The sequence below is a fragment of the Spodoptera frugiperda genome, chromosome 28 (genome assembly GCF_023101765.2).
Source record: "Spodoptera frugiperda isolate SF20-4 chromosome 28, AGI-APGP_CSIRO_Sfru_2.0, whole genome shotgun sequence".
Classification (NCBI taxonomy): domain Eukaryota; kingdom Metazoa; phylum Arthropoda; class Insecta; order Lepidoptera; family Noctuidae; genus Spodoptera; species Spodoptera frugiperda.
In genome coordinates this window covers 8,693,408-8,718,099 of record NC_064239.1, presented here as the reverse complement: position 1 = coordinate 8,718,099, position 24,692 = coordinate 8,693,408, and the positions used below count along the sequence as shown (strand labels likewise).

Here is a 24,692-nt window from a genome sequence, read left to right as displayed (position 1 = left end):
AGAGTGCTCTTAATGTTGAGTAGAGACGGATTTGACATCGTAACCTGTCACTGAAGTAAATGGAAATCTGACAGCTGGATGGGTTTCAGCGACCCTATAACCGAATTGAGGTCAAATGTGTCAATGTAGCCACGGCAGGCTCACAGGTACATGACTTCATACTAACGTTTTCTCGTGGGATCTTACGCATTCCACTTTGCTGATAGTTTTATAACATAATAGGATATTCTTCAGTAATCTACGTAATAAAATAATGCAAACAATATTATATTTTACTTGTTTTATTCCTGAAAATGGTTAACAACTACTTTCGATGAAACAACTAAAGAAGCAAAAGCAAAAAAACTTTTAAAAGTATAGACGCAAAAGCAGTAGTATAAAATAAATGTTCTAAAGCCCTATTTTATAATACGAGTAATAAAAAGGACAAAATATCAAAAGAGTAACATATAAAAAAATATATGAAATTGAAGTCCTCTACTTATATCCCGTTCATTCCTCTTGCAAATGGTGCCTGGCTATTTGTAGTTAAGTAATAATTTCCTCGAGCACTGAAAAAAAAGTATTAATTAATAAAAAAAAAAAACAATTCTAACAATATACTAGTATGGTTGTAAAGACAAAACTCGCAGATTATTAGATAGAAGATTGACTTCTTTCGAAATGTCAAAACAAACATTTTCCTTAATTTTTGTAGGATGACGTGAAACCATATAATTTTGTTTTGTTGTCATAGTTTATGATTTTTATTAGATTTTAATGTTACGTAATTTTATTATTTAATCGATTACTAACTCATGATTTCTCTTTTAAATTAATAAAATGATGAATTAATTAGACGATGAAAATTTTAAAATTTAGATGTCATATTCAGAGGCATTTGATGGAAATGGAGACTGGGTTAAATAACCGTTAAACGACTCTGAGTCCGATAGTTAGTCTTTAACACCCAAGCCACAGCGTTGAAAATGCAACACTGCTCCATAAAATGGTCGTGTTATTTAAAGCGATGGATGTATGAGCAAATACCTAGATTCTTTTTTTTTTGACAGGGGAAATCATCCAATCACTTCTCCCGCCTTGGGCGAGGCGAGAGGGAGTGACAGACTCTTACTGACTAAAAACCACTCTGTTCCTTCTCCTGCTTTTCGAGCCGGAGCCCCGGTAAACCCGCTAAGTAGTCCGCAGCTCTTGGCAGCTGCATTTGTTCATACGTCCAACGCTTTTAACCGACTTCAAAAGAAGAAGAAGGAACGCATCATAAAAGCATCCGTGCGGACGAGGGGACTCTCAACTTACTTGCTATCACAGCCATATCCCATATACTTCATTCCCTGAGCACGGTTTGGATTTAATTGGAAGTACATGTAAGATAAAGCAGGAGAAGCAGGGAAAGCTTCAGGATTCCTCACTGATTCTGCGTAATACTGCCACGATCTCCAATGACTGCATAGATCTGAAAAGAGGAATTGTATCCTTGTTAACTATGTACTCAAACTGAATAGATGATAAAAATACGTAGTGAACCGTTAAAAATATTAGGTTTGATGCCAAATTAAACGATGTAATAGTTGTAATTATTAATGGTATGGCGTCTTTAAGAGCCAAGAAAAGTCATTTTGTAGTTCTTAAGTAAACACTTACTTTCATCGGAGAGTGGTATCGGGGCAAATAGAGGGCATCCAGGTTGTTTGCGGAGGCCACCATTTGGCCAGAAGTCAGCCGTTCCAGTTGGTACCGGTGCGCCATAACCACCGCCGTCAGTATGTATGGCATCCACGAATTCTGCATCGCCTGCGTTCACATGTTGCAAGAAAATGGTATTTGGGTAGAACGACGGATAGGCGGGATCAAGTACTGTTACCCTGAAAACATTTTTGGTCGTGTTAACTTAGTCTGGTTAAAAAGAAAATTATGTAGCACAAAGCATAGCGGCGCGGCGTCGTGTCCACGAGCCCTTAAACCAATTATAAAATACCTATCAATAATAATTAAGCTATCTACAATGAATGTGCTCAATCTTTGGAGATACACTTTATAAATAAGACAGTTGCTCTAAACCTATCGAAAGCTAGGGCGTACTGTCTACGACGCGTGATTTGACGAATGCATGCAACCTACATATGCAAATTGCACGTTACTGTTTGGCGAGTCTAGATTTAAGGCCACAATTTATGTAAAAAAATAATAATAATAAAATTATAAAAAAAAACGAATATTATGAATTGTATGACGAAACGTTGCCACAATGTGGACATAGTTTTGATTGTTTATACGCAAAATTCAGCCAAGTCGCGTTATAATCGTTAATTGACGAAAGCGTGCGCATGTAGTGTATGTGCCCTTAGAGTTAACCTTTAAAATAGTTAAGAAAAGACCAGAGGGCTTAGTACGAGTTTGTTTTACGTTGTATGAGATCGAAATGAGACCGCGTTCGGCGCTTTGATTGGCCGACTCCAATGAAATAACCAATCAGAAAATAACCGATCTCGGTCAAAGTAAAACGAACACTAAACCCTCAGAACGAAATATGTAAAACCTGCGTTCCTAAAAGTTGGGTACCTTTTGACAAGTTTATTGTATCTGGTCTTGAGTTCCCTTGCAGTGTATCCTGCCACATGGCAGCCCAATGAAAAACCAATAATGTGTAACTTCTCTAAGGGTAGTCCTAGGTCAATCAACTTATTCAACTGTTCTGCTACAGCAGGTCCAACCTAAAGGAGAAGAAAATTATGTGAGGATAGAATAAATATAGGAATAACTAGCAAACCCGGCAAACTCCGTTTCGCCACCAATGAATTTTCTTTGCTATAAACCTCACGGAGCCCGAGACCTTTCCAACGAATGCAAAACTGTGGAAATCGGTTCGTGCGCTCTGAAGTTATAGCGCCAGGAAGGAAAACCCGACTTATTTTTATATCATAGATAAACGAGGAGAAAATTATTGGATTTTACAAGCCAAAGCCAAATCCAACGCTTATAAAATGTTGTGGATTTCTATCCGTTCTGTGAATCAGAATAAATAGAAATTCCCAACATTAAACTACCTATAAAGTAGCATAACCTTACTAGGTATTTAAATTATTGGTAAGAAAATTACCTTTTTGGCGTTCCATACAGCACTGAATGTGTAAGATCCTTGTGCCATTTCAGACCAGTCTAGTAATATTACGTTTGTACCCGGCTTTGTCTGCAAGTAGGCGTTCACGATGGTCTGAAGATAGAAAAAGGAACAATTATAAATTATAATAGAATTTTTGAACACGCTTTTGTAGGTGGAATGTCTGTTTGTAATATACAAATTAGTATATGCACAAGACCATGCATACGATACATACACCAAAATTATATTTTTTATCTGTCTGTTTGTTCTAGCCAATCTCTGAAATGGCTAGACCGATTTTGATGGGAATTTATTGGCAGGTAGTTAATGTACTAAGGAGTAGTTTAGGCTACTTCGTTAGTTACAAAGTAAGTAATCCCCGCGAGCGATACCGCGGGTATTAGCTTGTCTACTGTACTAATAAATAAAATTGGAGTATCTGTTTGTAATATTGAAATAACGACTCACTTACTACATGCATTTGAATATACATACTATACGTACAAAAAATAATATTTTTTACAATGTTGTTTCTCTGAAATGGTTGGATAAAATTTTGCAAAATTAAAGAGAAATATAGATATTACAGCTGAGTGCGATTAGTATGGAGTGTGATTGCTGTACATTCCTTACCTTTATACTTTCCTGATCAGGAACTTCAACGTATCCATGAATGTAGAAGACGGTGGGGCTGTTGTGGTTAAAGATCTCAACTTGCATTAACTGCTCTGCCTGACTGAGAGGAATGTCCACATGCTGATCTACTGTTTGTCTGAAATATAAAGATCATAAAATCAAAATGATCCCATCGTCAGATCCACTTTCATTATGTAATCAATATTTTTTTAAATTAATTAAAAAAAAATTTTGTTTCTAACCAACTTTTTGGACTTTGTTATATTTTGTACCACTACTGCTAAGTTTTCTTAAATTAGATTTATGAAAACTTAGTAGTAGTGGTACTTGGTGTCTCCAAGGTTTTGACGTGAAAAATTTTCTTCTTCTTCTTTTTTTATGGAAACAAGCAGACGCATCACCTGATGGTAAGCAATCGACGCTGCCCATGGACACTTGAAACACCAGAGGCGTTACAAATACGTTGCCGGCCTTTTGGGGGTTAGGAATTTAAGGATTGTTGAGAAATCGGGGATCGAGAAGATTGGGAATGAGGAAATTGGGCTTCCGGTAACCTCACTCACACAACGAAACACAACGCAAGCGTTGTTTCGCGTCAGTTTTCGGTGAGGCCGTGGTATCACTCCGGTCGAGCCGGCCCATTCTTGCCGAAGCATGGCTCTCTCACACTTTATTATACATATTTATCAAAATCTTACTTACCCATTATAAAATCTTAGTTTCACATCCTCTATTCGATTTGTTCCCGATTTTGCTGAAACAAAGAATACATTTTTATATACAAAATTTTAGATATATCTGTATAAGCTTTATGCATCATGTAAAATAAATTTTGATTGGTCACTCAATGGGAGATATGTTAACCATATCCGAGAATAATAATAGCTCTGTTAAATAATAAATAATAAGAATAATTATCTATATAATAAAACGTATCGTTGTTAAGTTTTCTGTCTCTGGAGCCCTAACAACCGCTGCAGTAAGACACTGCTAGCCTGGGCCTAGTTTTTATATATTTATAGATACCAAAGACTTCGCTACCTCCGATCAGAGATCCACCAGTCACAGCAACTATTTCCGATACACAGCACGAAATTAAAAATAAATAAATTGCTTCCTTGGAAAACATCGTCAACGTTGACTTTGTTTAGTTTCAAATTGCTATTTGAAACTAAACTTGTTTACACAAGTTTGCTAACTTGTGTAAAAATAAATTTATAAATTTTAAAGTAATTTTCGCAGTGGTTTACTACAAAATCTTGTAACAACTAAATGTATTTCATTTCGATTCTCCCTTATGTATTTATACAATAAATTAGAATAGGTAGGTTAATAATGAATCAAGGAAAACCAATATTGTTGCAAATACAAGTGCACAAAATCGTACCTAAATGTACATATAATTTGGAATTTACCTTTACGTATATTCCCCATTATCACTTATTAATATATACTTAGGATATTTTATACACCCGGGCGAAACCGGGACGCGGTACTAGACTGTTAGATATTCTTACAAACAAAATATCAATAAATAATTTTGTAATTTAAAAAACTGGGGTATGTTTGCATCCATAGTATTTTTAAAGGGGAATTTAATTAATAATATTTTAAAGGTTAAAAATAAATATACCTCCACTGACATCCAGATCGACGGATACCTAGGTATAGGGTAAATAAAAATTTCCTCAATACAAATAATAATTATGTTATTCTACATTCACATACCTAATGATACAAATGAATAAAAATAAAACCTAGGTACATATTAAAATCATCCAAAGGAAAATTTATATATAGAAGGAAAATTTATATGATATATTTTAAAAATGAAACGCAAATCCCGAGAACAGCTACCTAAACCGATTTTGCTAATTATGTTATTGATGGCATTGTTATTGCTAGGAGAAAAAAGAACAAATATAGATAAAGAAAGATTTACTTACCAGTACATCATCGCCATTTTGTTACAAATTGTTTTTTTCTGTAAACACAACTATATAGTTTTTAATAGTGCCAAAATATCGGAAACTCACTAAAATTGAAAAACATGGTAAATATCCCGTTTTAAGTTCCAATTCTACAACTATATAGTATTTGACACACAAAAATACTGTGTTTCTATTTATTAAATTACGTTTTAAATTTACGATTGTCTATATTAAAATAACGTATTTACAATCACGTAACCAAAACGTTGTGTTAAAAATTTTTGAGGTATCAATGAAAATGTGTTTTCCGTTTTTCTGTGTTCAAGCTACGAAACATTTGAGGTAAGTAATCCTATCACTTGTAATTAACATTATAAATAACTCATTTATCATTTTCTATTTTATTCATAAACTAGCTGTTGCTCGTGACTTTGTCCTCGTAGAATAATGATTTCTGACAGAATATGGAATTTTGATTTTACTTAAAAAATAAAAATGAAAAAATAAAATACATTTTTCAAAAATAAAAGTAGCCTAAGTTTTTTCTTAGTACAATTACACGTGTAAATAAAATTCCCGTCAAAATTTTTAAATAAAAGAGATTACTCTGAAATGGCTAGACGAATAGCTGCCAGAACAAGCAGACAGACAGACAAAAATGGTAAAAAGTGTGATTTGGGTGTATGTTTCGAATGTATATTCATTGTGCATGAAGTAAAAAGCGGTAGTAGTCTCATGACATTAAATGAGTACCAAGTTTCATTAAAAACGATTTAGTAGTTTCCTTGAATTTGGACTTCAGAAACATCAAAACCGATTTATCATCTATATATTAATACGTGATGCAAAAACATTGGACCGCTTTTTACGAAAATTGCGCGGACGTAGGAGCATAAAATTTGGTACACTTATAGTTTATGTGTAGGAGAAGTGCAGATCGCTAAAAAATAATGCTTATAAAGTACCGTACATTAAATCAATAAATAAAACATTACACACACTACCATGCATAGTATCGTATTTGACAAAACGTCAAAATTGACAGACATTGCGATGATATTCTCACGTCTCATATGAACAGAGGTTTCTCATTGAAGGAGGTTTGGTTATTCATGATGCGCCGGAATATATTAATTTGAATTTTACAAAACTAATAGCAATTCGTTAAATAAAAATTATCCTTGAACGTATGTTAAGTGGTATTGTAAATTAAATTGTATATGGTCGAATTTCGACCACTAGGCGACCACTAGTCCAACTAAATACGCCAATCAAATCAAAACGTCATAAATATTACATTGGAAATGCCAAAATCACCAAAATAACCGAATATCATACCAATGAGTACATTCAGAAATAGAAATTGTTTTTTGCTTCGGAATTTATGACAAGATTCTGAACGTTTCTGGCTATCTTTAATACCAGATACATTGGTCAATTGTCTGGCGTTTTGTAGAATATCTCGTAGTCTGGCACATCCGTGTCACGCGACTGCACAAAACCAGGTTATCATGGTTTCTCTTTGTATGAAGTTTCTGAACATTTGAAGGTCAGCTTATGCTGGTTTTCCATAGCTTGATGTATATTTGTGTGTATGGAGAGATTGCATTCAGTCTCCGTTTTCAGGCCACGACGCTTGTACAATCTATATTGTTTGTTTGAAGAACTAGATTCTTAAGCTTGCTTTGTAATATGATCACAATCTACGAAGTAAATTTTGAATAGAGTGGTAATTTTTGTAGCGAGTTTTTTTGGTATAAACCGGTAAATGACCAGATGGATCACCTGTTGGTAAGCAATCGCCACCGCCTATGGGTACTCGAAACAATAGAGGCATTAAAGGTGCGTTGCCAGCCTTTTAGGGGTTAGGAATTTGAGGGTTGTTGGGGAATCGGGAATTGGGAAGGGTGGTAATTAGGCCTCCGGTAACCACATTCATACAACACAACGCAAGCGTGGTTTTACGTCGGTTTTCTGTGAGGCCGTAGTATCACTTTGGTCAAGCCGGCCCATTCGTGCCGAAGCATGGCTCTCCCAATATAATTAAGGCATCAAATAAGGTTAAGATTCCATAAACATTACAATAATTATTAGGTAATTAATATCTCAGTGTGACATTTCACTGTCAGGTAAGGGGTTAGGTGTTCCCACGGATTAGATAAAAGCGCTAAGTAACTTTTGAGTTAAAAGATGTAGTAGTAATGGTTGTTGGTGAAAAAGGCTGTCTCAAATTGTACCAGAAAGACCCCTTGCCTTGCTACGTAGTCACGTTTGCGACCATTTTGTCAACAAGGTAATCTAAATTCATAAATATACTAGCTAGCCCTGCAAACTTTGTACAGCCTCCAACAATTTTTTCTCACCTTTTAGACCTACTCTGGACTTCCACAAATAATTCAAGACCAAAATTAGCCAAATCGGCCCAGCCGTTCTCGAGTTTTAGCGAGACTAACTAGAGACTAAGAGAAGAAAAGATTAGAAATTGTCTAGACGTTCCAATCAAAGATCATTCCTTCCCTTGGGTAAGTATCAGATTAAAAATGTCAATTACTTTCTTTCTTCGTGTACTTAAAATATCTTCAACTCTCAAGGTATCTTGGGGTCGTTAATCCAATCATGTCAATTTAGTATCTCCATCAAAGCTTCATTTTGGACGAGTAGAAGGTGCCTGACATTTAATACCTACCTATTATCAGTACTACTGATTGCTATTATAAAATTATCAGGCGAGTTTTGTTGATACATTACATTAGAATATTTCCGAAGGTGTAAGGAAAAGTTAAAATTACAGTACTTTAAATGTAATAATTAGTTTACAGTTAGATTGTTGACTAAAAAGAGAAAAAAAAATGTGGTGTTTCAGGATTCAGATTTTTGTTCCTGAATTACCTTCTACATAAAGACTAAGTGTTATTGCTAGTTTCGAGATCATAGTAGGTATTCAGGCCAATCAAGACGTTAAAATAAATTATGCAGTGGCGAAAAATTATCAAACTTTTATTATACACTAACTAATTAAAATTGGCATTTTTTTTAAAGGGAGAAATCATCCGATGACTTCTCCCGCCTTGGGCGAGGCGAGAGGGAGTGTCTTAATCGATACCTCAAAATGACTCTTACTGACTAAAAACCACCCCGTTCCTACTCCTGCTTTTTGAGCCGGAGTCCCGGTAAACCTGCTAGGTAGTCCGCAGCTCCGGATCAGGCATTAACCCTATTGAGCCCCATCTGTGGTGGTCTGATGGCTCTTTGGCGCGGAACGCGACGGTCTAAAATAGTTATTGCATCTTCGTATGGAAAGAGACCTTTGTCCAGCTTGAGACAGTGACTGATGATGAGAGCTGTTAAATGAAAAGTGAATTATGAGAAACATTAAAGTAATAACGATACGTACTATATTTTTTATAACTTTCGTGAGATATTGATTAATTATTATGTAACTCACGTAACTGGTTAACGAATAATTCGACTAGTTTCAAGCCAGCTAAGAGCACGGACGCAAAAGAAAAAGTCATTGACGTAGGTAAACTTAAATATTAAAACTAAAAACGTAACAATTATACAAATTTCATGTTAATTTAGTAATGAGGCATTTATTTTTTGTATTTATTTGGATTTACTTACTTTAAATAAGACTATAATATTTACATTAATGTGTATTTATTACATTTTACGTCACAGACAGTGTGATAGCGTATCTTGGCGGGGCCCCGTATAAAAATTTGTTTGGGTGCCCCCTTTTTCTTCTTTTAGAGACAATCATCCAATGACTTTTCCCGTCCTGACTCTAAAGTCTCAAATAGTTGACTTACCTATGCTATAATAGCGAGCCATGTTTGAGAGCCCTTATGATGACGTTAATTTGCCTAAAATTGCTACCAAATTTTAAAGCGCATGCTTTAGGCGGAAACAAGGATCGAAAAGGAGAAGTAAGTCAATATATTTTATTTAAAACTTAAAATAAATGTAATATTGATATGATAACGATTTACATAATGACTTAAGACAGTAGGTCCCTTAAGTAGGGACTAAATAAAATAACCGACTTGGTATTACATGGATCTCACAACTTTTTACGGTAGAAAAACTGATGAGGTTTTTCGACTTGGGTTTTTTTACAGAATGTTTTTCATGGTATCTCACTTCTTTTTGTAGATTCATAGTTTTCTATGAGGTCGTGGTATTACTCGGTCGATCCGACCCACCCGTAGCGAATCATAGCGCTTCAACGAAGTCTATTATTGGTCAAAGTCAAAGTCAAAATCATTTATTTCAAATAGACCAGGAAGGCACTTGAACGTCAAAGCAAATATAATAATATTAATAACGTCAGTCTGTCGGTCAGTCCTCTAGTGATAGTGGTGATAATTATAACAAATACTTAGTACTTAAATGAACAGTAGGGACCCCATTTCAACAGTCTATAAGACACCACTGTTGACCAAAGGCCTCTTCCCGAACGCAGAAGGTTTGAGCATTAATCACCACGCTTGTTCAATGCGGGTTGCCGATTTCAGACTTATAATTAGAAATAATAAGCCTTGGTTTCCTTACAATGTTTACCTTCATCGTTTGTCGTCTTAGAAAGTACATAACATAACTCGGAAAAAGTCACATTGGTACAGTACTCTCAACGGATCTTGGCAGGTCTGAACTACGTGCAGAAGGCTGCGCAATAAGTAGGGTCAATTGTATTTAGAAATGGTCAATCTCTAGCCTAGATCGCCGCCCCCGCACCTCGCCTCATGCCACCATTTGGTTCGAAAAAATACTTATTGCGCAGCCTTCTGCACGTAGTTCAGACCTGCCAAGATCCGTTGAGAGTACTGTACTTGCTTTGGTTTTAAAGGGGAAAATCATCCCATAACTTCTCTCGCCTTGGGTGAGGTGAGAGGTAGTCCCAGTCTCTTACTGACTAAAAACCACCCCGTTCCTACACCAGCTTTTCAAGCTGGTGCCCCAGGTAGTCCGCAGCTCCACATGCATTAGCACTACTAGGCCCCATCTGTGGTGGTTTGATGGCTCTTTGAGGCTTGCGCGGAACGCGGCGCGCCCTTCGCACGGGTTCTTTCTGTTGGTAGGTTTCGAACCCGCGGTCTCGTGCATGAGAAGGGCACAATGACAAAGGGACCCTTTACATGAAAACTAGTTAAGTACTCATTTAGATTCACAAGGTTGTATTTGACAAATTGTCCAATTAATGTTTTGACTATTTATACATGCGTGTACTTAAATCCGCTATTAATTTCCATCAATTTGTACTTATACTCGTATCTTTTAAAATACATTATTTAGTTTTTTTTCAGGTACTTTGATAACAATGATCAGTGTTTTGGGATTCCTGTGGGCAGGTTTTTGTATTTCATATAAAAATAATAATGATATAAATAAGTTGTAGAACAGAAAAATAATCTAAACTTTGGAGAAAAGAAACGGAACGGAACCATTATCGTTTTTCTCATCGTAATCGGACCAGTAGTTTTTGTGTGATGCGTGAACATACAGACAGACAGACAAACATTTTTAATCACATTTTTGGCTTTAGGGTCTTTCTAGCAACACCCCCTACTATTTATTTTTATGTACAGAATTTAGTCTAAAAAGTCAAGTATAGAATATAGATATACAGAATAACTTTTCTACAGTTTTATTAGTTGGTTTTATGTATGCCGTATGAAAGGTAAATTACCTTTAAAATAAAATCTTTTAGTAAAACGAATAATCGTTTAAATTTGTGAAGGGTTCTTTAAAATGAAAAAAAGAACGGAGGCACTAACTCCGTTTCTTTACTCCCAGGTGTAATTTTTGAGTAGGTAGTAACAGGATAAATAGAAAAAAAAACATTTCTCTATAATGCGAGTATCATCTATCGGAAATTTTCTGTACTCATACGTTTCAGTGTAACTTGGGAACTTTCACCCTCCGCTGACTTTCACAGATTATGACATAGATGGCAGTACTAGTCTTTCAATAAAATATGTAGCTAGAATTAAAAAATTAACAATACTATTTGAAAAATACTATAATAATTAGGCAACTGTAGGTGCTGCGGAATCCTATAATATAAATTATACCTACCAGAAAAATTGTTGCTAACAATTTGTTTCAATGTGCTTTGAAAAAAAAACAATTTTAACAAAAAAAACCGACTTCAAAAAATACATATTCCAAAACAAATTAATATGCACTAAAAAGTAAAATAAATAATTGCGTATTTTTCAACAACTTCGTAGATCAACTATTTAAACTCATCACACACATTATAATGTAAGTAGGTACAATTATTGTTATTTCTGGAGTCGGTTTTTTTTGTTAAAATTGTTTTTTATTTCTTGTTTTTAGTGAATAACTTATTTGAGTATGGGTCGACCTATTAAACGCGTGCTCATATGAGACAACCGTTTAAATGAATAATATTAATATCTTAGATCCATATTGACGCATAATTACATTATTTTCAAATGTATATAACCTGATACCCTTACTATGATCTGCTGAGCCGACAGCTAACAGTAACCTATTCATAAGCTAAAACATAGTCAGTTGTCAAACACACAAACAGATTAGATACCCACAATACAGTCATGTAACTCAGAATACATCATTTTTTTTTTTTTGAGGGGGAAAATATCTGACTTCTCTCGTCTTGTGCGAGGCGAGACTGGAGTGTGACTCTTACTGACTAAAAACCACCCCGTTCCTACTCCTGCTTTTCGAACCAGAGCCCCGGTAAACCCGCTAGGTAGTCCGCAGCTCTGGATCAGGCATCAGCCCTACTGGGCCCCATCTGTGGTGGTCTGATGGCTCTACCACGCGCGCGGAACGCGACGCGCCGCACGCATGGGTCTGAATCTGCGGGCGGCGAGTAACCCCTACTCGCCGTCAATTTGGCCGGAGATTCGCGCGATCCCCGATGTTCTCACGACGGCTGGGGCGTGAGGTTCGAAGGCAAGTCCCCCTCGCTCCGCACCATGGCTTGTATCAGTGCCGGAAGAGGACGCCGTCGCCGAACATCCCTGAGGACACGGCGGTGCTCAGCCCACGCAGGGCAGACCGCAAGCGTATGTTCCACCGTGTCCTCCGGGCGGTCTTCGCAATGATGACACCCGGGCGTTTCCTCCCGCCCAATCAGAAACAGGAACCTACCGAAACTCCCATGTCCGGTAAGCACCTGTGTCAGGCGGTAGGTGAGGACGCCGTGGCGCCTCTTTAGCCACTCCTCAAGGGGACCGCTGCAATGACAGTGAGCCCAGCCCTCGGTTGCGACAGTCGCTACTGCCATTCCGCCATGAGATCGCGCCGACGCGCGTCGGCGCGCAAACTAAAACGAGCGCGAGCACCTTCGCCTCCAAATCCCACGGCGGGAGTCCGGCAAGGAGATTAGCCGCCTCTCCAGAGATCGTGCGAATCCGCGGATCACTAGAATGGCCATGACCCTTAGGACGTGATCAGCGCCCGAGCTGGCCGCCGCATTAGGTTCGGCGCCCACACAGGGGCTCCGTAGAGGGCCATGGACCGCACGATCCCCGCGTACAACCTAAATTAGGCATTTGGCCCCCCGAGGTTGGGCAGGAGCCGCTTAAGCGCAGCCCCCGTCCGTTCCAACTTAGGAGCCAAACGTCAGAAATGCTCCACGAAGTTCCATCGACTGTCGAGAACGTGGCCTAGGCATCGTCGTCTCGACGCCGATGGTAACCCCTCCTGCTGTTATTTGGGACCCATCCGGAGGTGGCGCGTTGCCGCGGCCATGAAAGCACATGGCCTCGGACTTGTGGAGCGCCACCTCGAGTCCCAATTGCCGGATCCTTGCAACGACTCCTTGCGCATCAAGCTACCCATCATTCTATAAGATATGCTACTATCTGTCCTGTATTTTATGGCTACTGGGAAAGATAAGCTAGTACACATCACTTAAACTCAAACGCAGAGGACATTCTGTTCATTTTTGAGGAGTTCCCTGGATTATCTTCCACATTTATGGTCAGCCTTTAAAAAATTATATGGGACCACACTGACATCGTACTCTTTCCAACACAAAAATAATTTCTTAAATCGGTCTATAACTGCCGGAGACATGGATTAACATACATAAAAAAAAAGTTTTTGTTAGTTATCTCCAAAAGTGCTGAATCAATTTCGGTAAAATTTAAATGGGACAACGTTTGATGTAAGACCTACTAAATACAAAAAGAATCATCAAAATCAGTTCATAAACGACACAGTTATTCGCGAACAGAAATAGTAAATGTTTGTGTCGATATTTGTTTTTGTTGATTATCTCAAAAAGTGCTGAATCAATTTTGATAAAATTTTAATGGGACTACCTCTTTAAGACCTACCAAATACAAAAAGAATCATCAAAATCGGTTCATAAACGACAAAGTTATCCGCGAACAAACATAAAAAAAGCATATATACGGTCGAATCTCCTCCTCCTTTTTTTGAAGTCGGTTAAAAAATGTGGAATACCTACGCAATATGCATGCAATTTGTCCGTTCAAAGCCGGCTTTAAAAGTTCAATGCCCAAGTTGCCATATTAAAATCTTAGTGCATTTCACAATAAGATATTTTTATCGAAGATTTTATACCAAGTACATTTATTTTATAGTAAATTATTATCATTGGTGATTTTATTCTAGTGTATAATAATTCAAAACGCATGTAACAGACGTCAGCATGTCATTTTAGACGTAATTTACATCTCATTAAAGACCTAGGATCGTGTAATGAAACAAAAAAAAAACCAAGGATTTCCTATTTCGCCCTTACATGACTTAAAAATTGACAATGAAAAATATTACAATGCTTTTTACGGTTCAATATTTATGTAAGACTAGCTTTTGGCCGCGACTTCGTTCGCGTAGAATAATGTTTTCTGGCAGTTTTTGGGATTTTTTAATAAGTCTTTTTCAAGTTGTACCATTCTGCAGCTATGACTGTGAACAAATATATACCTTGGGTGAACCGAATCAAATAGTATTAAACTATCTCTTTGAAAAATTACCCAAATCGATTTAGTGGCTGAACATATGGAGAGTCCCGGGTTTTTATCCGAATATTTCCAGATCCCGCGGGATTTCCGGGATCAAAACTATATTATGATTATGTTATATTTTAAGTTTCTTTATCCTTAGGGATAGAATTGATTAAAATCCTTTCTTAGCGGATGCCTACGTCATAACATCTACCTTTATGCCAAATTTCAGCCCAATCCGTGCGGTTGTTGCACTGTGCGTCGATAAATCACAATGTCAGTCAGTCAGTTTTAAGTTATATATATTTAAGAAGCTTAAATCAACAGTCAGTAACTATAAATTGATGTGCAACGCAATGTATCAGTTTAGTACTTTAAATGATAAAGAGCGGAGTTGACGACCTTTCATTCTTTACAATATATTTCCAATTGTTTTCGTGAATAAATGCATTTGTGTATTTCTTCCGTGTAACAGTTTAAACTTTGCTATAGTGAAAAAAAAACATTGTTGGCAATGAATGGATAGGTATTCCCTAGGTCAGTTATAACAATCTCTGTCTTACATCCGTATCAATCGTTTGTTTTTTGAAAATACATTATTCTATTCTATTCATTTCTTTTTTCTACGAGTTTTCTTTAGTATTACCTGTGAACTGGGTGGTATTTCATGTGTGACAGTCTTGTATATTATACAAAGAAGTATAACAGTATTTTCTTTCGTAATTCAAAATGTCTAAGGCTAATTGTTCAAATGTGGCTTCGTTTTATGCTGGGAAATCTGTGTTTATAACTGGTGGTACTGGATTTGTTGGTAAGGTAAGAAAATTTAAAATCTTAGAGTAATAATGATTTTTATCCAAACGTTATAGTATAAATTAATGTGTGTTATAAATTAAAACGTATAAATGTTTTCAATTAAAAATGTTTAATACTAAAAATTGGCACTAATATTGGGAAAACTATCTAGATCTAGACTAATAAATTAAATTAGAGTGTCTGTTTGTAATATTGAAATATTCACTCTTTAATACATGCATGGGAATATACACATTTTACGATATGCACATGCATGGAAATTGTTTTTACAATTTTCGTCGGTTTGTTTATTCTGGCTAATCTCTGAAAATGACCGGATCAATTTTGACTGGATTTTGTTGGTACTACTTTTATTACCTACAAATTTCGTAAACTACGTGAGTTAAACCGTGGGCATCAGCTAGTTACAATTAAGAAAGTTATCGACGACACGACGGGATGTATGCAAAAAAGAAAATAAGATAATAAGAGCCTTAATACAGACGATTCTCACCCCACTGAAGTAGCATATTTAACCAATATTTTAAGCAACTGAATAATAAAAGATAGTGCCAAAAAAATGCAACAGAAGAGATCATTAGTGTCATAATAATATGTAACATCAGCTCTAAAAGCACGTAGTTGAATTCTAAATAGTATTCAAAGCAGCATGTTTAATAATTTCAGACTTTAATAGAAAAGTTGCTGTACAGCTGCAGCGGGATTGACAAAATTTATGTCCTAGTACGTGATAAGTATGGGAAACAGGCGAGTGAACGACTTGCTCGTGTAACTAGCACGCCAGTAAGTATAGCTTTTGAATATGAATTTAAAACTTTAAAGAGCACATCATTTTGGACAGTTATTACAAATACCAACTCCTATGTAATTTAATTTTGACTAGCGGTAGACTTGAGTGTACACCTGCCTTTATAGACTTTGCACGAAGTAAAATTTTGGAGTACTTATAGCTTTTGAATGTCCAATACTTGAAAATTCATTGAGAACCTATATAATTTCAATTCATTTAGATAGCCTCTAAATAATTTTCTAGAAGAAGTCACGCTTCTAGCTTCTGCTCTTTGTAACACCCTAACCATTATTCTATCCCGAGATTTTCAATATACTCCTTCACTTCGTAATTTAATATTACTAAAACAGTCAAAAATATTATGGACTGGTCAATAATAAGTACTGTGATTAATTTTCTTGTAGAAGGTTCTGTGTTACTAACGCATGCATCGTAATTATTCGTAGTAAGTACCTACAAACAAAAATTAATTCAATTACTTAACTCAAACAATCTACATAACAACCACTTAAACCTGCAATAAAATTAACTTACTGCCGCACTCAGAGACATTATTGATCAGTTAAACTATTCTTTAGTAACAATTTTAAAGAAAACAATTGCTAATGACTGGGTTAAGTAAATAAATGACTCCGAGTGTGGCAGTTGCTCCTAAATAAACATTTTTTACAGAATTTCATTAGTTTAAAAGTATTTTATTGTGGCAGAAAAAGTTATACATTTTAAAACATTAGTATTTAATGTTTTAGGTTTTTGATAGACTAAAAACAAGTAAAAATGAGGAGCTGAAAAAGATTGTGGTCATCAGTGGTGACATTACGCGTGAAAATCTCGGACTACACGAGGACGTTTTAAAAACATTGGAAAATGAGGTGCGTAAATAAACATTTCATATTTTTGATGTCGTGAATTTTGTATTTAGTGTTTTTGTATATTATATTATTTTAATATTGCTAACTTAATTAAGTTAAATTTACTTAGGTATATACTTTTAGAAAAGGGATCGATTCCCAGAACAGGCCAAGTATATTTTTATATGTTTATGATTATATAAGTTAGAAAAAATAATTGTTGAGTTATAATGAAAGTAAAATTGATTTATGGTATTTATCGTCTAACGAAGAACAAAGACTTTTTTTATTATGCAGTAATTTGGGATAGCGAAAAGGTGATAATCTCACAAATTAAATCGTTGACAAATACTCTTAATTTACCTATATTGCATGCTAATAACATAAAAATACGACAAGCTTTCAGATTATTTAAATTGAACAGCATTTATGGTCATGAAAACTAAACGTGTATATAAAACTTTCTGGTCAATCGATTGAAGATATCTTCTTTAGCAGTAAAAATATATCTTTAGGGTTCTTCTTTATATATTTATAAAAGTAAATGTATATCTTTACATATTGCATGTTAAAGATAAAAAAGCTTCTAAAAATAAATATTTTAAGTGTAAAAGCCTTATTTACATCACTATTTGCAAATGTATGTGTCATATTTAATGTCATAATAATGTTGGTCTTAATGCAAAATAGTTGCGTATTATATTATTTTGCATAGATATTGCCTGAATATATACATTAATGCTTAGGACAGGTTTAGACACAATTGATGGTAATGTAACCTTCAATAGATATAAGATGAAATTCATGCAAAATTGAATATGGTATAAAATAGTAAAAATATGTTATGAATAGGTGTTTTGTTTAATACCTTCTGCATAATGCTTTATTTGTATTAGTTTAAAGAAGGATTTTTTTTATTATGTAAATATATTTCATTTACATATTTAACCAAAATTATAAACTTATATAATATTGTATAAATATATGTTTATTATTATATTATAAATATTCTGGTTACCAGACTGTGTAACCGCATAAATTGTATTTTAAATTACGTACAAATGTAATTTAAATTAGTTGATGATTTTCGTTGAATTTATCAGGTTATTATTAAACTTTTTGAATTCAGAAAAACAACATAATAATTTTAATTTGATTGGGTTGATTTTTTGTTAATAGCGAAATAATGTTAGAGTAACATCACAATAGGCTGATTTTTCAATAAAAATATATTTTTTATTTGTAAAATAAGATTGTCTTCGTCAGAAATCTTGTGTAAGAGAATTTTCAAAAATTTTAGATTATTTTAGTCTAATGTACCGAACTTAGTTTCGTTTTAAAGATCTTTCTAACTATAATAAACTAAAAAAAGTAGCGAAATCTGGAGATTTGCGATTAGTAACACATTTAACGATTCATTTTTATATTATACATTATTCAAATATATATAATTATACCAAGTTATTTAACGTTGAAAAATCAGCCTGAACATCAGCTGTGATGCAGATCTATTTAAGTCTACTTGAATCTATTTTGCAATTGTTTGTAGGTGTCAGTTGTATTCCATTTGGCAGCAACAGTTGCTTTCAAATTACCATTGAAAGATGCAATGAGAATCAATGTAAATGGGACGGAAAATGTCATTGAATTGTGTCGTCGGATGAAGAAGTTACAGGTAAAATTGTACATATTTTTCTTCTTTTCAGCTATAGCTGGGATATCAGTATTTTACATGACATTTGGTCAACCTATGGCTGATCCATACGGTTCGCACGAAGCTTGAGTTTTTTAACCTGTACCTAGTGATGTCTTAAATCTAACCGTCGTACTCTGAGTCTTTTAATGGTTACCTTAGCGATTGTTTTCTGAACAAAATTGTTATAAGGAATAGTTTAGGTACGTAATCATTAAATGTCTCTGAGTGTGGTAGTAAGCACGTTAGAGCGCTCATCATCATTCATAAGCCCTCCATTGCTAAACAAAAGCTTCTCATGAGGAATAAGGGGTGTGGGTTGTGTTGGCATTCAAAAGGATCTTACTGCTTAAACTGATGGATGGATATGAAACGCAATAAATGACGCATACTTTCGTAACCAACTTAAATATTCTTCTAAGGCTTTCAATAACTAAGTTATTTTTATTTTTTAATTGTGTCTAAAACTTATTTTTAAAATGTTCCTAACGATTCTCACTGTCATATTCAAGTGAAAAATGTTTCGATTGTTTTCTATAGCCAGCCTTCGAAACTCACCTTGACGTACATCAAAAGATCGTTCGTGCATCCAATTTGTGTCAAAATGTTCTAAGCTTCTATAGCAATACGATACGATTACTACCTATACGACTGTTGTCAAAGCCATTTAGTTCCCTTTACACACGATAGGGGCGCTGTTCAAATATCATAGAAAATACTGTCATTCGATACGAATATTTTTTCGATAGTTTTCGAACTTGCGCGTACGAGCACTCTAATTGGTTCATTCATTCAACGCGTTCTCGTTTGGTTTTCGTTCAACGTATAGCAAACTCATACTAGGGTAGGTTGGGTAAAGAGTTATGCCCTTAGTACGAATTTGCTGTCTGTCTCTGCATGTCCATTTTATTCCACAGGCCTTTGTTCACGTTTCGACAGCATTCACGAACTCAGATCGAAAGGAAATAAACGAAATGGTGTATCCAATGCCAATTAATTTAGAAGAAGCGAGACATGTTGCCGATACGTACTCACATGACGATGTGATTGTTAGTGCATTTATGGGTAAGTTACCTGGAATTTTTAATTGGAACTTCAACTGAATTTCTACTTGGAATAGTATACCATTCTTGACAGAAAGCATTTGTTGGATTGATATACACAGCTATAATATTTAACAATACTTCTTAATGTTTTTTATTTTTAATTGCGGTATAATCAAGGCGATTATATACAAGAACAAAATGTACAATTACTAGTAACATTCCCGTTAATGTGAATTCAGTATTTCATAATTTCTTCTACTGTTTGTCAGGCATTTGGTCTCTTAAGTAAATCAGTTGCTATATCTACCTCTTTAGGCTACCTGTCTACAAGAGCGGAGCGAGCTAGCGGAACGGAGAAACAAAACCAATAGGAATATACATAATCTGTTCACTCAAGAGAAGCGGAAATTTTATAACAATAAGTAATTTTTGTATAGTAATATTTCTCCGTTTCTCCGCCCCGCTCCTGTAGACAGACAGCCTTATACCACTATAGACAAGTACTAATAAGTACGTACTCAATGAAAATCTTATAAACAAAATTAATTCCAGGAAAGAAGCCTAATACGTATACTTTCTCAAAAGCTTTTGCCGAACAACAAGTTATGAAGCAGTGTGAAGACTTGCCGACTGCCATTATCAGACCGTCTATAGGTGAAGATTACAATTTTCTCACAAACTTGTTATAATTTTGAGAGTAAAACAGCATCTGTTTAACAATATCATCATATTATTACTAAAGAATACTTTGGATAAGTTCTTAGAATCTATACTAATATTATAAAACCGAAGAGTTTGTTTATTTGTTTGAACGCGCTAATCTCCGCAACTACTGGTCCGATTTGAGTAATTCTTGTTGTGTTGAATAGTGCATGTATCGAGAAAGGCTATAGGTTATAAAACATCACGCTATGACCAATAGCAGCCAAGCAGAGCGGGTGAAACCGCGCGGAAGTAGCTAGTATTAGATAGATTTAAATAGATTCTGGTAAAGGTATGCAGAGCGCACGTGTAGTTCATACAGACGAGCTCAGGTGTTTTGGAGCACTGGTTTAGTTGCCATATTTGTTATGAAAGTTTGTTGAATAGCCAACAATTTTGTAATACTGAGACTACATAGTTTTAAACTGAATGACATATTAGGTTCCGAGTTATAAATAAAGTTAAGGTACATTTAAGTAGGTGTAAGCGTTCGACAGGATATTTATGCACTAGTTAGGTAGTTTGTATTGGCCATGGTTTTCTTTTTACTAATATAATTAATTTAATACAATAACAAAACTGTTTAAGTTTTGTTCAGCTACGGATTAGACTTAAATCTCAAAATCAACAACACCATTTACGTAATTAATGCTATTATTTAAAGAAAACCTTGCAATATTTATAGACTTATATACTTATACCTGGGTGTCTTCAAGGCCCGAGTGAATAGGTTACTTATAGGCAGACGTGCTCCATCGTAGGCTGTATCATCACCAGGCAAGATAGCAGTCAAACGTCGACATATCTAATATAAAAAAAGTACTTAATAAAAAAATTATTTTTATTTTCAGTAATGTCTTCCATTAAAGAACCTTGTCCTGGCTGGATAGACACGTGGAACGGTTCTACTGGACTATTCGTTGGTATGCCAGCTGGTATCTTAAGAGTCGTACTGGGCAGAGGAAGCAATGTCACAGATTTAGTACCTGTCGATATCGTTACAAATCTCATTGTTGTTGCTGCTACTGAATGTCAGAAGTAAGTTTATAGTATTTATCTTTTATGACATTTTTTATTTAGTAATCCGAGAACTGATACAAATATTGGTCATTGTAGGAGTAGAGTTTTAAGGGCTTACCAGTATTTATTTGTTTGTTTATTTATTATTTAGCTTCACAATACTAAGTAAGGTGAAATGTTAATTTATAATTTTTACATACCTAACAAACTTCGCCTCATCACTTGCAATTATACTGTGGTTCAGTGGCGTGCTATTGGAGAGACCTATGTCTAACAGTGGACGAGAACAGGCTGATGATGATAATATTATATAACGAGCGAATTAGCCTAGTCTATTATTAGTTTCGGTCTATAAGAGTTTCCAAGAAAAAAGCTTGAAATGAGAAGAGAGAACAGCCCTCCTCATACTAATCAATTTTTCCCTGAAAAATCCCTGATGAATTTTTAAAAAATCTAGGTGAATAGGTTCACTGTTAACAAACTAAGGGGTTTTATATTAGTTTGAGAAATAAATAAAAGAGAAATTTTATTTTCAGGTCAAAAGAAATTAAAGTATACAACTGCTGTACTGGAACCTCGAATCCTATCACTTGTGATGAAGCAACTACTATTAGTAGGAAAGTGGCTCTTAAGTATTCTTTAAGTAAGTTGAATTTAAGTCTTATTAACCTTATACAATAGCCAGACAGACTCTTGTTTGATCTGCGTCAGTACCCATTCGCACGAAGCGCTTATCTTCAAGCTTCCTTGTGCGAACCGCTGAAGAGTGGAATGCTTTGCCAGAATCTGTGTTGAAGGTTGTCTTCAAAGTCCAAGTTAATAGGTCGCTTATATGCACGCGTACTCCGTCATAGGCGGCATCATCGCTTACCATTAGGTTAGGTCGTGGTCAACGTTCTAGTCCTATTTTTATTTGATTTGTTGTTATTTGAGGAAAGTATTTGGGTGAAATTCCCGGATCAGTCAAAGTATTAATAGATGGGATAGTGAAACACGATTTAATTGTACCATGTAATAGAAGCCCAATAGTATAACCAATTAGAGAAAATCTGTTGCCGTGCTTCTGGCCATTGCCAACCAACAAGGTACTTAGTCAGTAAAATTAATAATATAATGGCTATGTATGAAATTAGTTATTGCTACTATAAGAAGACAAAACAAATAAAATAACTCCTTGTTTTCAGATGAGTTGCCTTGGCCCTTTCTCATGTTCACACCGAGCGTGTTCCTATACACTTTAATAACGTTTCTTCTACAAATTGTACCGGCATACCTGATTGATTTATGGTGTATATTAACTGGAAGGAAAGCTACGTAAGTGAACCTTTTCTCTTAAAATAATATTTGTTACTATGTTTTTCTAAATTACTTTTCTCATATTTTGTTTGGTGTTAGTGAAAGTCCAAATTGTTTCTAAACAACCTTTAAATGGTTATTAAATACGTAATTTATGCGTGTATTCGTAATAAGTACTAAATAGGTAAGTGTAAAATAACCATAAAAGTACTTGTACATAGATCTGCGATAGCGTTTGCAAATTACATATATGTTGTAACAAATTAGTTTAGCTACAACATTTGTCTATACATATCACATCTCTGGTAGAAAAACACCCTTATACTAATACATATTATATAACTACTTTTCTTTCACAGACAAATAAAACTACAAAGAAGACTAAAGAAAGTGGTAGATGCTGTTAAATTCTTCTTATTAAACGAATGGAAGTTTTCTGACGACAATATAAGAGATCTCTTAAAAACAATGTCACCGGTGGACAAAGAAATATTTAATTTCGACGTGAAAACTATTAATTGGGAGACGTGCATCGAAGATTATATTTTAGGGGCCCGAAAATATTTATTGAAATCTGAAAAATAAGATAAAAGGTATTAATTTGTTTATTATATTGTAACTAATTTGAGGCATGTTTTACTAATTAGGTTACTTGGTTTACTCACATAACTTTTAGACGAGGTTATTTGACAGAACTTTTTTTATAATATAGCTGCGCATTGCTCACTGCGTCATTTGTCACATGCTCGATGCTTATGCTTATGGCCCCCAGCTTAGCTTGAAACCAATCGAGTAATCTCATCGAAATGATACGCGAGTAAGCTTATTTTTTATATATTTTTGTCATAGTTTTTATCTATTAAAGTATTGATGTTTTAAAGTAATAGATCTATGTAGTAAGGCGTTATTTTTACTTCTCATGTTTTATTAGTGAATAATTTATTGTACCCCACTAGAGTTTTAAGTAGGTAAGTAAAAATATCATGTACTTAGATTGTTCGTATTTTTTATATTCGAATATAAAATGATTACACTATAAATTGTATTTGTATATAAACATAAAGGATATGTAATAAAAAGTGTGTGTTCATCTTTGAGTTTTAAATTATTTATTTTAATTTATATTTGAATACAATTAAATCAGTGTTAAAGAAACCCAAACAGCGAAGGTGTTACACAATGTAATCTTCACTTCAAATTCTATATTTGACTGAAGAAAGCATCAGCTAAAAATATCCTCAAACGTAACACCCACTGAAGTGTAATCAAAATATGAACGTTATAAAATCCAAGGCATACAGCTTCCATCGCTACAAACCGCTGCTTAAAAATCCGCAGCGAAATCTTCAATTCCACCACTCCAATTCAATAAACATAAGCCCCGCTTTAAAAAAAGGCAAGCGAAACCACAGGATGTCACAAAACTCGCGTTTATATTGATCTCGGCTTGCCAACTAACGAAGCGCAATGCTCACTAAATCATAGGATTATACGCACTATCTCACTCATGCAGGTAACACAGTTAAAATAAATGAAGGTTTAGTACCAACTGGAGGGTAGTTTGTGCCATGAGTTCTATTGTCTGATGGGATGACAGTTTTATGTGAGTCTATCTAGTAGGTACGTCTATGTTATGGTTGTGAGTGAAATGATAACATCCTGTATTATTAATTTTGTGTGGTAAAGATGTCAGTTGTTAATTGAGTTTAGATCTAGTTCTTTGAGCAATAAAATTAAATACAGAATATCTTTAACACATTAAACGCCATGGGGGGGGGGGGGCAAAAGTGACCGACGTCAGCGTAGGATTTGCCTTTGACAGATTTTTGTTGG

General features: G+C 34.9%; 2 protein-coding genes across 2 annotated transcripts; one reads left to right on the top strand and one right to left on the bottom strand.

Moving 5' to 3' along the window:
• Positions 1 to 265: 265 nt before the first annotated feature.
• Positions 266 to 5,020, bottom strand: LOC118265345 (pancreatic triacylglycerol lipase). Its single transcript, XM_035578173.2, has 8 exons — positions 4,781 to 5,020; positions 4,442 to 4,493; positions 3,737 to 3,875; positions 3,101 to 3,214; positions 2,563 to 2,714; positions 1,645 to 1,865; positions 1,300 to 1,456; positions 266 to 551 (listed from the first exon to the last, which is right to left on the bottom strand). The coding sequence occupies exons 1-8, from the start codon at positions 4,866 to 4,868 to the stop codon at positions 482 to 484; spliced, it is 993 nt and encodes a 330-aa protein (XP_035434066.2). The 5' UTR covers positions 4,869 to 5,020; the 3' UTR covers positions 266 to 481.
• A 9,982-nt stretch (positions 5,021 to 15,002) lies between these two features.
• On the top strand, positions 15,003 to 23,529 carry LOC118265535 (putative fatty acyl-CoA reductase CG5065). The gene is made up of 10 exons (XM_035578459.2): positions 15,003 to 15,461; positions 16,128 to 16,244; positions 17,001 to 17,123; positions 18,652 to 18,777; positions 19,713 to 19,860; positions 20,394 to 20,495; positions 21,395 to 21,581; positions 22,100 to 22,206; positions 22,748 to 22,877; positions 23,219 to 23,529. Exons 1-10 carry the CDS (start codon positions 15,375 to 15,377, stop codon positions 23,442 to 23,444), a joined length of 1,353 nt encoding a protein of 450 aa, XP_035434352.2. The 5' UTR covers positions 15,003 to 15,374; the 3' UTR covers positions 23,445 to 23,529.
• Positions 23,530 to 24,692: the final 1,163 nt, after the last annotated feature.